General features: G+C 47.0%; 1 protein-coding gene across 2 annotated transcripts in view; it reads left to right on the plus strand.

The window, feature by feature from the left end:
- The first annotated feature begins 1,353 nt into the window (after nt 1-1,353).
- Nucleotides 1,354-15,000, plus strand: part of LOC134068734 (insulin-like growth factor 1 receptor) — a 78,589-nt gene continuing 64,942 nt past the window's right edge. For both annotated transcript variants that reach the window (XM_062524470.1, XM_062524471.1), the window contains exons 1-2: nt 1,354-2,527; nt 9,761-10,306. In XM_062524470.1, coding sequence (XP_062380454.1) covers nt 2,434-2,527; nt 9,761-10,306 — 640 coding nt within the window. In that variant the 5' untranslated portion in view covers nt 1,354-2,433. The remainder of the gene's footprint in view (nt 2,528-9,760; nt 10,307-15,000) is intronic.

Consider the following 15,000-nt stretch of genomic DNA (forward strand, 5'->3'; position numbering starts at 1 on the left):
CAAGGTTTAGGAGTGTGTTTATGGGAATTTTTGGCCATTCTTCCAGAAGCGCATTTGTGAGGTCACACACTGATGTTGGGCGGGAGACTGGCTCTCAGTCTGCGCTCTAATGCATCAAAGGTGTTCTTTTGGGTTGTGCAAGCCAGTCAAGTTCATCCACACCAAACTCTGTCATTCATGTCTTTATGGACCTTGCTTTGTGCACTGGTGCACAGTCATGTTGAAACAGGAGGGCCATCCCTGAGCTGGGCTTGGCCTCTTAGTTCCAGTGAAAGGAACTCTGAATGCGCAGCATTAACCAAGAGATTTTGGACAATTCCATGCTCCCAACTTTGTGGGAACAGTTTGGAGATGGCCACTTCCTGTTCCAACATGACTGTAAGGTCCATACCGACATGGGTGACAGAGTTTGGTGTGGATGAACTTGACTGGCCTGCACAGAGTACTGAACTCAACCCAACAGAACACCTTTGAGATGAATTAGAGCGCAGACTGAGAGCCAGTCTCCAGCCCAACATCAGTGTGTGACCTCACAAATGCGCTTCTGGAAGAATGGCCAAAAATTCCCATAAACACACACGCCTTTCCAGAAAAGTTGAAGCTGTTATACCTGCAAAGGGTGGACAAACGTTATAGTAAACCCTATGGGTTAAGAATGGGATGTCACTTTAGTAATTAGGGGGGTTAAGGCAAGTGACCCAATACTTTTGCCAATATCTAGATGTTGTCCATGCATGTTGTTCATGCATTCATGCATCAGGCAAGGTAAACTGGGGGATGAGTCCGTTTAGATTAGAATATGAAGTGGTCTAATATTTTAGCAAAAACAATAGATAGTGGAAACGTTAATAGCCTAGATAGGCTACTGCACAAAGAGGTCATATGACTGTTGTAGCCTATTGGTATGTTGTCATTTTCAATGATATAGGCCTAGCACTGTCTAGGCTAGGGTAGGCTACGTAAACTGCACTCGCCCCCTCTTTATTCCCTACATTTTCAAGTTCAAGATGACGATGCCGGAGACGATTAGATATTTGCCTGGGCAGAATTAGTGTTCATATTTGAAAATAAAAATTCAAATAATGTAGGTAGGCCTATTTCCACGAGTGACAGTAAAAGTTGAGGCCCCTGCTTAGGCTATTACAAGCAAGTTTAATTACGTGGCGGAAACAGGGATCGTTTCGTCAGAAACCGGGCGCATTCCTCTACACTAGAATGCCAAGGAAATCCCAGTGCTTAAAAAATCCACTCCGTGATTTCCGTGCATCGTTTTCAAACGTAGTGAGTGTGAGAAAAAAAGAACCCTGTTTACAGCGCTGGTTCCACAGCAGACGCGCCGCGGAGCCGCTACGTTTACACGCGTATGCACACCATCGGCTATGAGAGCGAAGAAAGGCATCTATACGCTTTTATGACTGATATTAAATACTGGAGCAACATTTCCGAAGAAACGTTTACAACCTGGTGGTCTGTGTTCTTTGGGACAGCTAAAACTACGTTGCTAACCTTAACGTTAGAATTAAAAAATCTCAGACGGCGAGGCTGGTAAAAGAGGGTGGGAGGAAGAAAAGCGGTCTGCAGTTGATAAAACGATTTCTGCGGTGAATATTTCGGTACAAACGGCATCCAGGATTGGTCCGTAAAGAGAAACTATTGATTTTTTTCTATGAAATTAACGTTATCTATTGGAATGCCGTTCTGCATATGATGCTCAAGCCTCTTCTGCACAATGTCGTCCCCGTCTGACCTACCAACACACGCCAGCTAGCTAGCCAGCTAGTCTTCTCAAGCAGCGTCGAGGAGGAACACCGTGCTGCTGAACGAAGAGTGTCCCTCCATTATTATTTTTTAAAGAAATGGAATATGAAGATGCGGATAATCAAAAGATTGGAATATACAGCCTGTTTTTTGAGGCGCTTATGCACACATCGGTATATGGACTGCACGATTTGTGAAGACATTCGAATACCATTGATATTCACATGTCCCATGCCGAAAAAAACCTAGCGTAGCTAACAGGCTAACTGGCTTGAGATCTCCCCAACAACAGACTCCCGAGAAATTCCACCGCACGCCAAAAGGCTAGCTAGCAGTTTGTTGGATGGCTAGCTAATGTTAGTGCTCTAGTTTGCATTTAAAGTATTATTGTTGATTATCTAGCTCCTCCACGAATTATTTTTGCTAATACAGTTAAATTATCAAGGAGCCATTAGATGCAGCCCGCTGGATAACTGTCTGAACAACCAAGCATTGCTGGAAAACCAGAATTTAGCTAGCAGAGCTAGCTTCTCTTTTTTTTTTCAGGACTGTGGACAACAACCGCAAGCTAGGTAGCCATCGACCAGGCTATCTACGCTTATTTTGCTTAGTGAAAACAGTTGCAAGGCATTAAAGACATATTTTGTTTTGCTAGGACCGCACTTGCTTACAGGAATGAGGTCTAGTAAACGAAGAAATTATTTGACCTTGTTTTACGGTCTGCTGCTGTCCCTTTCAACAATCTACCTCGGGCCCGCAAATGGAAAAAGTAAGTGGTAACTTCAACGTTTTGTCTCCAAAATTATTTAGTTACGCGTGCGAAGTGATGGGCTTTCTTTATCATTTGTTTATGGCTATTTACGCTTTATTTGTTATGGGAAATACTAATTTAACGACTACACTGAACATAAACTGGTACACTAAAATCCAGTTCTCCTGAAAACTTTAATCTCGCACTTACGAAACTGTAAACTTGGTCACCATCCCCAGCAATCACATAATGGAAGCTGAATGACAACTTCAGTCCACAAAATAGTTTTAGAAACGAAAACTATGCCAATTTCTTAGAACTTTTAACTTTCATGTTATTAAAAATGAATTCAATTACTAAAATCGATGGAAGACGAAATGCTGTGATAGACAGTGTTTAACTAGGTGGCATATTGGTAGGAAGACTCGCAGGTTGGCTTTATCTCATAAACATCAGTGGGTAGGTAGGTTGCTACTGACCCCGCAGTTCATGACTGGGTGTAATTTTGGTCTTCTAGCGCAGTTTTCCCTGCAACTGGTTGAACGTGAAATTAAGCTGATGATTGGGCTTATTTTGAAGTAGGTATGAAATGCCATGTTGATAAGTTAACGGAGTCGCTCGAACATGCGGGATGAGCTATGATAATCACTGTTATAACTTGGCAAAATTCCAAATCCAAACTTCTCAGCCTGTTTACTTTCACCTCGGCAAGAATATAAATAAAGACTCACAACCTTGCACCCTTTTTTCCGATCATTGAACGACCTAGTCGGTGTTTGGCAAGTTTGTGCTCTGCGTTGGTTGGGTGATGATATTGAGCATATTTTCAGGGAACCTGCTAATCACATATTTGACATGCAGAACTGTAAAGCCAGTGATTAAAATGCAGCAGCCCAGTTCTAGGGAATGTAGTAGTACTGAACGCCAACTGAAGATGCCTCCTTATTGCAGTAATGAAATATAGGGTCCTGCTATCATGACGTAGTATGACAAACTCACACCAAGTTAAAAACCATGCTGCAAACCTTGAGTCAATAAGGTTTAGTGGACTAATGCTGGTTTACAGTGACAAGTTTCCCCTCCATTCTGTGCCTATTTGCCACTTGCATAGAAGGCTGTAGCTGTTGCGCAATTGTCATATGTCATGGGAAGGTCACCTGTTGCAAACAATTGTCCTTTCAGAGACAATTTCTACTCAGTCAAAAGTTTGTTGTTGCCTCTACACATCGTTGCGTGCGTGTGTGCATGTGTGTGTCCATCCATTCTGAACCACTCATTGTGTTGCCAGAGACGTAATGTCTGCTCCTTTACAATAGTGCTTGTCCGGCATGGAAGCGTTGAGATGCTGTCACGCACTTGGACTGCATCAACTTGCAAAGTGGCTGATGATTTTGTACCGTTGAGGTGAATGAGGTTGTCAGAAGTATTCTCAAACTATGTGGAAGCGGAAGCAGTAAGACATTCACTTACAGATTAGAACCACATTTGGAATCCGTGTCCACAAAACATTACTCCAAAGTTATTCTCCTATGATAATTGTAGTGTGTGTGTGTGTGTGTGTGTGTTTGACTTTGTTTTAATTTGCTCACCAATTTTGTCAGAAGATGAGGGGCAGTGTTGCTTTCCAGCTTGTTTTTTTTTTTTTTTTTTTTTTTTTAAACTTCATCACAAAATGTCCATGTTTCCAAGTAAACTGCAAACAAAACTCCCCGGACCAGGCCTGCTCATCTGGTGCTGCAGAGAGAACGCTGTGCGTTTTAAAATAGCCGAGTGAAAACACCTCCACTTGTTAAACAGACCCGGTTCTGTTGCTGGAAAGAGTGAGGAGTTTGTGAGGTGTGCTTCGCTGGGTTTCAGGCCTTAGGCCGGCGGTCGCAACGCTGCTTGACCAAACGAGGTCGTCCTCTCGGTTTAATCTGCTCTCAGCCTCCGAGTACATCCACACACACACACACATACACACACACACAAGCTTGCAGAGTAAGTCATAGACAGCATAACAGAGCCACATCTTTTTAGACCTCACGACAGTGTTCCTCTTCACTTCATGTTGTCACATACCGACATGTACTCTCGCTCCATCTCTCACTCTCACTTGCACGCATATAACACTTTTGCCCCGCCTTCTGTGTGCGATCTCTCAGTTGAACACTTTTATTTGTGAACTCTTAATGAGTCATCTTAGACCACTGGTGTTTGATCGATATCTCGGCCTTAGAGAAGTCCTGTTTCCTTCCCCTCCGTCCATGAGCACATCAGTTGAGTCGTCTATGGTCGAGGTGTTTTTCCTCTTGGTTGAAGTTCTCTCTTGTCTGTCAATCTCTCTCTCTCTCCCTCTCCCCCTCTTTCCCCCTCTCTCTCCCTCTCTCTCCCTCTCTCTCCCTCTCTCTTTGCTGTTGTTCTGTCCTGGGCTGGTTTGCTGGAAGTACACAAGTCATTCAGCCCAGTGAGTGGCTGCCTGAATGTAAACAATCCACGCCATGTGTAGTGGAGGAAGGCTCTGTCTTGCTCCCTCTCTTGCACGTTCTTTCTGTCTATCGCTCAATGTGTTTTTGTTTTCCTTACCATTTCCTCTATCCATTTCCATCTTTATCTTGCCTTCCCCCACTCATCAGTGAAGAGTACGCTATCCGGTTTCTGTTATTGAATGCCATGCCTCTTCTGTGTGTGTGTGGGGGGAGCGGGGGGGCTGTCTTTGCCCTCTTTGCCCCTTTTGCCCCCTGTGACTTCAAATTGCCCCCACCCAACCCCACACAGCCATGTCAGCTCAAACACGCTACACCCACACTAGCCACTGTGGTCTTATCAGCCCGCTGTAGTCACCTGACACCAGTAAAAGGTATCCATCGGTCGGTCAGTCGTCCCAGCCAGGTGCGCCCAAAGTTTTGCGTGCCATTGTGGCCAGCGCGCCACTCTGGGGAGATATGGCTGGATGTGCTTGTGTACTTTAGGGCTTAGTGCTTTTCCTATCTGGATGTAGGCGCGGACGAGTCAGGCCAGGGTCGAGCACGAGAAGGTCGTGGTGAGAGGTTATCGAACGTAAACAAGAATTGGAGAGGACCATAGCAGCAATACTGATAGCTGTGTTTACTCGGGCTGAGAGGACTGTGAAGCCTTAGAGTTGAGCTGTGTGTGTGTGTGTGTGTGTGTGTGTGTGTGTGTGTGTGTGTGTGTGTGTGTGTGTGTGTGTGTGTGTGTGTGTGTGTGTGTGTGTGTGTGTGTGTGAAGAAAGGAGGTGATGTGTCTGTGTGAGCATGAATGAATGTCGGGTGTAGAAAAGCATTTCTGCGTGTGCATATGTGTCTATGCAAATGGGGGCAGGTATATGAAGTGTGTGGGTGGTGTCCCAGAAACGGATGATCCTCTTCCCTGTGTTAAGTTTGACTTTTCACAGTTTACACTTTGCAGCTTGCAACTTGTGTTGTCCAGCTGCAACTGTTTATCAACAGATTTATCCATTTTTTTGTTGATAAATTTTGTGTGTGTGTGTGTGTCTCTCTCTCCTCTCCTACTGCTGTGTTAGTTGCCCTTTAGATTAGCTACTCTGTCGAGATCTGTCCCAGATGTCTGACGACTTCGGCTCTCATACGGCTCTCATACGGCTCTCATACGGCTCTGTTACGGCTCTCATACGGCTCTGTTACGGCTCTCATACGGCCCTGGTACAGCTCTAATGTCTTCCTGCCAGTCAGGTGATTTCTAGAGTGTCACAGCGTCTGCCAGCAGAGAGACTGCCAGGATATAATTAGGTGTGTGTGTGTGTGTGTGTGTGTGTGTGTGTGTGTAGGGGAAGCGGGGTTGTTTGGTAGCTGTGAGCGGTGCTTCATTTGTTTGTGACACAAGACTACCCCCTGAAAGTGGCGGCGCGGTCGTTATTTATGGACAGGAGACGTTTTGAGAGACCGCAGAGACTCCGGTGACTGTGTCGGCATGGCGATGACAGTGGTGTCCCGGGGGTTACAGATGGAGGATATGCGGCTTGGCTCTTCACCGTTCATCCCTGGCGTACCTCACCTCCACACGCTTTATCACTTTATCACCTACGCTCGTCATTGTGTGTGTGTGTGTGTGTGTGTGTGTGTGTGTCTGTGTCTGTGCTGCTATAAAATGCAACAGTAATTGGGTGAAGTCCTCTCTCTGACACACTCACTCTCCTTCTTACACACCCAAATTAACACACACACACACACACACTCACACACTCTGTGGAAAGCCTCCAGAGTAGCAGTTCTAGGGCTGAGACGACCACCGCTGCGCTCTAATATTAGATTGTTGTGTTGCGTCTATGACTGCTCCAGAGAGTGTTGTGAAAGCAGCGGTCTGGACTGCAGTCTGGCTCCACACACACACACACACACACACACACACACACACACACACACACAGCCCTGCTAGCAGAATCTGGACCAAATCGGTGTCCCAAGTCTGCTGATGTCTGGATTGATGTGTTGGTGTATAGGCGGAGCAGTTGCCTTTCCTCTCCTAGTGTTCCTCTTCTAGTGTTACGCTACTAGTGTTCCTCTTCTAGTGTTCCGCTACTAGTGTTCCTCTACTAGTGTTCCTCTCCTAGTGTTCCTCTCCTAGTGTTCCTCTCCTAGTCTTCCTCTCCTAGTGTTCCTCTTCTAGTGTTCCGCTACTAGTGTTCCACTCCTAGGGTGCAGAGCTCTCATTTGGGCTTTTATACGTCCTCCCTCACCCCTCGGGCCTCGATCCTCACTGATCTACATAAAGAATGATGGGGCAAAAACAATGGAATAGTCTATCCAGTGTTAGTTATAGATCAGTGGGAACGCCCCTCCAGGATCGAGCATCGAGGATCGAGGAGGCATGTTGAGAAGCACCTGTAGTGTTCCTCTATATGTCTATGGTTCCACTCCTAGTGTTCCACTCCTAGTGTTCCTCTACTAGTGTTCCTCTCTATTGTCTTCCCTCTTCTTTTCCTCAGGTTCTCTCCCTTTTCTTTTCCTGCACCTCAATTTCCTCACCTGTCTTCCTTCTCTCCTCTCCTCTCCTCTCCTCTCCTTTCCTCTCCTCTCCTCTCCTCTACTCCTCTCATTCTAGCTGTCTCTCAGCTCCTTTCTCTCCTCTCTTATCCTTTCTTGTCTTACTCCTCTCTCTTCCCTCACTCTTTCTCCAACTCCTCTTTTATTCTTCCCCTCACTACTCCTCTCTTTTCTTTATCACTCCTCTCACTCCTCCTCCCTCCTCTTTTCTTTATCACTCCTTCACTCCTCTCTGTTCCTCTCTGTCTTCTCCTCCTCTCCTCTCCTCTCCTCTCCGTCTGCCCCAGCATTAGCTACCTGCTCACTCAGCACTAGCCATGCAGGTGTGGGCGCCAGACACTGATGCTGACTCAAACACACACACACACACACACACACACACACTCAGACACTCACACATACACACTCAGAGACTCACACACACACACACACACACACACTCACACACACACACACACACACACACTCAGAGACTCACTCTCAGATACTCACACACACATGCACATACACACACACACACACACACACACACACACACTCACTCTCAGATACTCACACACACACACACACACACACACACACAGGCGCCAGCAGACTGGCCGCTCGTCTTGGGGCCCCTCTCAGCCAATGGCAGAACAGGTGCGGTGCAATCGTCTAGACTGGGCGAAGAGCATATAGCGTGCACTCGCTGGCCTCGGCTGTGTGCGTGTGTGCGTGTGTGCGTGTGTGTGTGTGTGTGTGTGTGTGTGTGTGTGCCGTGCGTGCGTGCCGTGCCGTGCGTGTGTGTGTCTGTGTGTGTGTGTGCCTCAGCTGTACAGTCGCCACAATAAAAACAACAACAAGGTCGTGGGAAGCACCTTTTCTTACAAGGACGGGATTGTTGTTATTAGGCTGAACTGGTAGAACAGCATGCTAGCCACAAGTGGCTTGGGGTTTAATTAATACCTAGTCAGCGCACACACACTCTACTGAGAATGAATAGCTGTTTAGCACTATATAATGGTATGGTAGCATATTACACATAATACTAAGTAAAAGTAGGCTATAATTTTAGTTACTTGATTAAAAGTGTCTTAACTTTAATTAACTGACTTAATGTGAAAGAATTTTCTTTTTAGTACTGGCAGGGTTGTTGATCTATAAAAGCTTTGAACATTTGTCAAAGCTAATGGTTGTAATCACTGATCACTCAGACGTCAGGAGCAATGTGGGTGTCATCTGCCGTGGGCCGTTATTTAACGTGGAAATTTCCGCTGGTGTAGCTGGAGCTATGATCTCGACTATGGACATAGAAAAAGGGGCATTACACTGCGCCAAGTGACAATAGTGGCCTGCCACAGCAGCACCTTTCTCAACACTGCTGATCTCTCCTTGTGTTTAGCAGCCCTTAATCCCTCCTTCAAAACATCTCAAAGCCTAGGCGTGCCGTGCCGCGCTGTGTGTGTGTGTGTGTGTGTGTGTGTGTTTTGTGAGAGAGAGAGAGTGAGAGTGCTATAGTTGGGAAAACTTTCAACCTCTTTAAGCAAACTTTCATATTCCATTGTCTCGTTGTTGAACGTCAGTTTTTCTGCCCCAACAGTAAGAGATCTTTCAGGCCACGCTTGTTGTTTCTCCTCAATGTCCTAGTTCTCCTGTGTGTGGGCCAAAGTTTAGCTGGTTTGGAATAAAGATGTGCCGCCACACTGACGTGTAATGAGTAATCCGTCTCTCCGACAACATCAACAACGTTATCAAACACAGACAAAAGCGCTTAAGTGAACGTGTGAAGTGTTTTGTGCGCATTGTTGTAATGGCCCTTAAGTAAATGTACGTGAAGTGTTTGAATGTCCGCTGTTGCAATAGCTCCGCAGGCTCATGTAGGCTTATGACTTGCCAGGTTATAATAATGTGTGGTTGATTCGAGTTTGGACAAGTAAATATGAAGACATTGCATTGTGCCTGTTGTTTTTAATGAGCTCCAATTTGTCTAGTTTTCTTTCCACTTGATGTTCTGTTTTTCTGCTGTATGTTAATGTTTAATCATTTTCCCCTCTTTTTCTTCCCCTCTCTTCCCCTATTCTTTCTCCTCTCTGTTTTTTCTCCCACTCTGTTTCTCTCTTTCTCCCCTTCTTTTCTTTTTTTCTCTTTCACTATATTTTTTACATTTGATTTTCTCTTTCGCTATTCCTTTATCCCTCCAACTCTCTCTCTCCTCCCATTCATTCATCCCTCCATCCTTCTCCTCCTCTTCTCCTCCTCCTCCTCTCAGTATGTGGCCCGAGCATCGACATCGGAAATGACTTTGCGGAGTTCAGCCGGCTGGAGAACTGCACGGTGGTGGAGGGCTACCTGCAGATCCTGCTCATCGGCGACAAGAACGGCGGCGCCAACCAGGAGGTCTTCCGCTCGCTCAGCTTCCCCAAGCTCACGGTCATCACCGACTACCTGCTCCTGTTCCGCGTGGCCGGACTGGACAGCCTCAGCACGCTCTTCCCCAACCTGACGGTCATCCGCGGCCACAACCTCTTCTACAACTACGCGCTGGTCATCTTCGAGATGACCAGCCTCAAGGACATCGGCCTGTACAACCTGCGGAACATCACGCGCGGCGCCATCCGGATCGAGAAGAACCCCGAGCTGTGCTACCTGGACTCCGTGGACTGGTCACTCATCATGGATACGGGCACGGGCAACAACTTCATCGCCGGCAACAAGCAGGCCAAGGAGTGCGGCAACGTCTGCCCGGGCATCGTCGAGGACCAGCAGCAGTGCGTCAAGACCGGCCGATGCTGGACCTCCGGCCACTGCCAGAAGGGTAAGCAGCCCACAGGGCCTCTCTCCTCCCGGGGCCTGGCATGCAGGAAACCCTGGGGATTCAGGGGCAAATCCAGGCCCCCGCCAGAGAGGTTTATCTAGGGATGCAGCGCAGAGGCGCTAGGCCTTGCTGGGTGTTTGTGAGGATAAGGAAAGGAGTCTTTTTGGATGGGTGTGGAGGTGGATAGTCTGGCATCTCCAAGGCTCTTTTGAAACTGCTTGTATCCGGTATCAGTTTGCGAGCCCGTTCCAAGGCAAAGGGCAGACGTTGTGCCAGAGAGACAGTGTGTGTGTGTGTGTGTGTGTGTGTGTGGGCGTGTGTGTGCGTAGAGTCTGGCTGGCTTGTTGTTTCTGGTGTGAAGGTCTTGATGCACGTAAGATTATTAGCTGGCAGAGGTACTTGTGCTGAGTCTGTCTAGTCACCCGCTGGCCCTGCTGAGCTCTCTCTCTGTGTGTGTGTGTGTGTGTGTGTGTGTGTGTGTGTGTGTGTGGTTATCTGTGTGTTTGTGTCTAGTGACTAGCTATCTTGTTGTGTCTACTAGCACAGACTTAGCCTATGACTCAAGTGGTTGCTGCTGACTGAACCGAATGTGTCCCCCGTGCAGTGCAGATCTCTACAAGCTGCGCCCTCTCCAGCCCCCACCAACAGTAGCAGACGCGCCCGTTCGCCGTCTCTGTAGAATTACGTCGTCTTAATGCGTTTACGTTGCGTTACATTAGGCTGGCGCTTTTTAGCCAGAGCGACTTACCACTTGGTACACGTTTTAAAAGCTTTTAAAAGAAATTCTCACAATAATTCTAGGAAAAATTTAAAAAGGTAGATTGCAGTCAGAACAAGTGCATCAATGACTGCAATTGTCTAGAGGGGGAATGCGGCTGGGAATGTCTACCTCCTTGTTGTCCCTGTCAAAGTTGTCCCTGTTGTCCCTGTTGAAGTTTAGAAGCATTCCTTACCAAAGCAACATTTCTCAGGTGCTGATGTTTACGGTAGCGGAGAGATTTGGCTTTACCTGTGCCATATAGTTAGCTTCCCCTCATGTTAGCTTGTCCTGAACCTTGGCCCTTGCTTGATCTTAGCTTGACCCTAGTTGTGTTATTGATGGAAGTTTTACAGTACTTACGTTTTGCCTGTGCCCTGCTGGCTGGCTGTGGTGTTAACAGCGCCTGAAGAGCCTGGCGTGTCATGCCTTATTGACAGGAGTCTTTGACCTTTGACTTCACCTGTGGGGTGCTGCTAGCTGACTGGGCTGGACCCCCTCAGCTTGGCTTGTGGAGTGTTCAGGAGAGGAGCCCCTCAACAAGAGCCTCAACCTTTAACCTTTCACCTTTCCTGAGTGGTGTAGCTAGGCTGTCGTGGGCTTGTGCTTGATTTGAATTGGTTTACGGCAAGTGAGTTTAACCCTTGTCACTCTTGTTGTGCTAGCTGGCTCTGGATGTCATGGCCACAGTTAAGGCCAGTGTATAGGTTGCTCCTCTGCAGCTATGTGGTTATCTGGGTATCCTGTAGCATTACCCGTGTTGTGTAGCTAGCTAAGGGTACATAGCTTTGGGACTGTGTAGCTTCTAGCATTACCCGTGTTGTGTAGCTAGCTAAGGGTACATAGCTTTGGGACTGTGTAGCTTCTAGCATTACCCGTGTTGTGTAGCTAGCTAAGGGTATATAGCTTTGGGACTGTGAAGCTTGTAGCATTACCTGTGTTGTGTAGCTAGTTGAAAGTATAGCTTTGGAACTGGGAAGTCCCTAGCATTACCTGTGTTGTGTAGCTAGCTGAAAGTATAGCTTTGGGACTGGGAATTTCCTTCCTGTGTTGTGTAACGAACTGAAAGTATACAGTAGCTTTGGGACTGAGCGAAGAGGAGTGTAGGACTCTTGAGTTGGGTGCGAGGAAGGGGAATTCAAATTGGAGAAGAATGTAAACGACTCAGGAGAAATGTATGGTCCTCTTCCTCTCTTTCTCACACACACACACACACACACACACACACACACATACACACACACACACAGACTCAAACGCTCACTATCTTTGGCCATCTATTGCTCACACATACATTTTTAGTCTGACTCTCTCGCACACACACACACACACACACACACAGACTCAAACGCTCACTATCTTTGGCCATCTCTTGCTCACACATACATTTATAGTCTGACTCTCTAGCGCACATACACACACATGCACACAGACACAGACTCACACGGTCACTATCTTTCTATCTTTGACCATTTCTTGCTCACACACATATATTCATAGTCATACTCTCTCTCTCTCTCGCACACACACACACACACACACACACACACGTACGCAGTCATCTGGTTGAGCAGTGCTGGCCCGTGTGTGTGTGCGCGAGAGACGGAGAGGGAGGGAGTAGAGCAGTGGAGTGGAATAGTATTCTCATGCCTCTGCAGGCTGTTTACTGCCCTGGGCTTGGAGTTGTTTGTGTGCGGTTGCCAGATGCGAGCCTGGAGTTGTTTGTGTGTGGTTGCCAGATGTTTGTGATTTCACATTCTGACTTCTCCCCCTGATTCTCCTGCGTAGAGGGTGACACTAAATACCGCCTTCCAGAAAAGGCAAACAGCAGAAGAAGTGGGGGGGGGTACAGGAACGTGTGTGTGTGTGTGTGTGTCTGTCTGTGTGTGTGTGTGTGTGTGCATACTCCTTTGCTGATGAGTAATTCTGTGTCTTTACCACATCAGGAGTGGAAAGATGAAGAGAATTGTGTGTGTGTGTGTGTGTGTGTGTGCGCGCGCACTATGTAGCCCATTTGCCACATGAATCAGAAGGTTTGTCAGCACAGTCGTCTGGTGTGTGTGTGTGCGTGGGTGTGCGTGGGTGTGCGTGTGTGTGTGTGTGTGTGTGTGTGTGTGTGTGTGTGTACGTGTGTGTGTGTGTGTGTACGTGTGTGTGCGCGCGTGCGTGGGCAGCGTAGGCTCCGACGTTAAGGCCTTCACAGCTCCTCCCTCTGCATAATTACCTTGTTTTTCTTTAACACAGATGTTACAGAACAGCGCAGATTTTCAGCTGACTCTCTCTCTCCCTCTCTCTCTCTCTCTCCCTCTCTCTCTCTCTCTCTCTCTCTCCCTCTCTCTCAGCCTTCCTTGTGCTCTTTTCTTTTTCCGTCTTTCTCACTGTGGGTATATCACTCATTTTTTATTTGTCACAACGTAACCGTCAGTAGCACCACCAGCCTGCTTTTCCTTCATGTCTCCTCTCAGCATCCCATAGTGCACCTCTTTCCAAATGACACGCTTAACCACAGTAAGAGCATGATTGGGCTTTCATCTTTGCCTGTGTGTGTGTGTGTATGTGTGTCTGCATGTGGTTTTGAGATGCTGTGGAAATGACTGGGGCCATTTCAAAGGGACATTGGGGATATTTTAGTTGGCATGTTGAAAATGAAGGACACTAGGTAATGTAGTTTTTTTGAGAGTTCTGAAAATGAAAATTTTCCTTAAAAAGAGTCGGACTGTATGTTTGTGTGTGTGTCAAGGATTGGTGTGTGTGTGTGTGTGTACGTGTGTATGTATGTGGAATGGGAGAAGCATAGGCCTATAGAGTGCTACATATATCTAGCATGTGCTACTAAAAAGAAATCCGTTGTGCTATGGATGAGTAGTGTGTGTAGCGTACAGATGAAGAGTTTGTGGCTACGTACATACCCATGCTAGATATGTTGTGGATTGCTACAAAACTGCTGGATTGTGTGGATTGTGCTACAAAAACGAGCCAGACCCACATCAAGATCTAGGGTCTGGGAACTCCCCATCGGCAGGGCTCAATCGGAGGGGTGGGGATAAACGGTTGTCTCTCAAATTCCCTCTCCACGCACGGTGAAAAGCAAGTAGCAGGATGGGGAATTCACGCTTAACGGTCGCAACTTCTGATCGTAGGTCAGTCGTCATTTTATGTTAAGCCCGCCTACCGACTCTATACACAATGTGATTGGCCTGATAGAAGTTTCATTTTCCCAGCTCTCAAGTCAGCGGAGAGTTGCTAGACTACCCTGGCAGCAAATTGCACTTGCTGCCACAAGGGGCGTCTAGATATCTAGGCTAGTCGACCACTGGAGCACCTGGACCATGAGGAAAAAACAAGTTAAGGAAAGGTCATGTTCAGCAGCCAAACTATTCATTAGGTTGTCTGCAGCCAGAGATGCTGACGCAGCCAGAGATGCTGACACAGCTACAGGTGCCTCCGACACACACACACACACTCTCACACACTCCCACGCTCCCTCTATACCCCTTCCTCTTTTTTCTGTACTTGCAGCCAATTAATGTGACGTCATATCCGGCGGTGACTTGACAGCAAACAGCTGTCAACAGCACAAAGTTATGATTCTGACACAACAACTCTTGCACAACAACTTGAACAGCATTTTCAATTATTTAGCTCCAAACAGTTACAAGGAAATGTCAAACAGATTTTCACAGCTGTTGTTTTCACCAAGTTGCCTCGCAACGCAGTCATGCTGCATCATTTGTGTTTTTTTCACCGATCAGAAAACGACAAAGCCTCGCCTCTCTCCTCAGCTATTTTTCAACTCCTTGGAAGAAAGAAAGATTTATTTACTCCTGCCCATATCAGAAGTCTTTAATCAGAAATGGATAAGATGTTTACTGTAGGTCTTTTTCTGAGGCTCTTGTGTGTGTGTGTGTGTGTGTGTGTGTGTGTGTGTGTGTGTGTG

The sequence above is a fragment of the Sardina pilchardus genome, chromosome 21 (genome assembly GCF_963854185.1).
Source record: "Sardina pilchardus chromosome 21, fSarPil1.1, whole genome shotgun sequence".
Lineage (NCBI taxonomy): Eukaryota > Metazoa > Chordata > Actinopteri > Clupeiformes > Clupeidae > Sardina > Sardina pilchardus.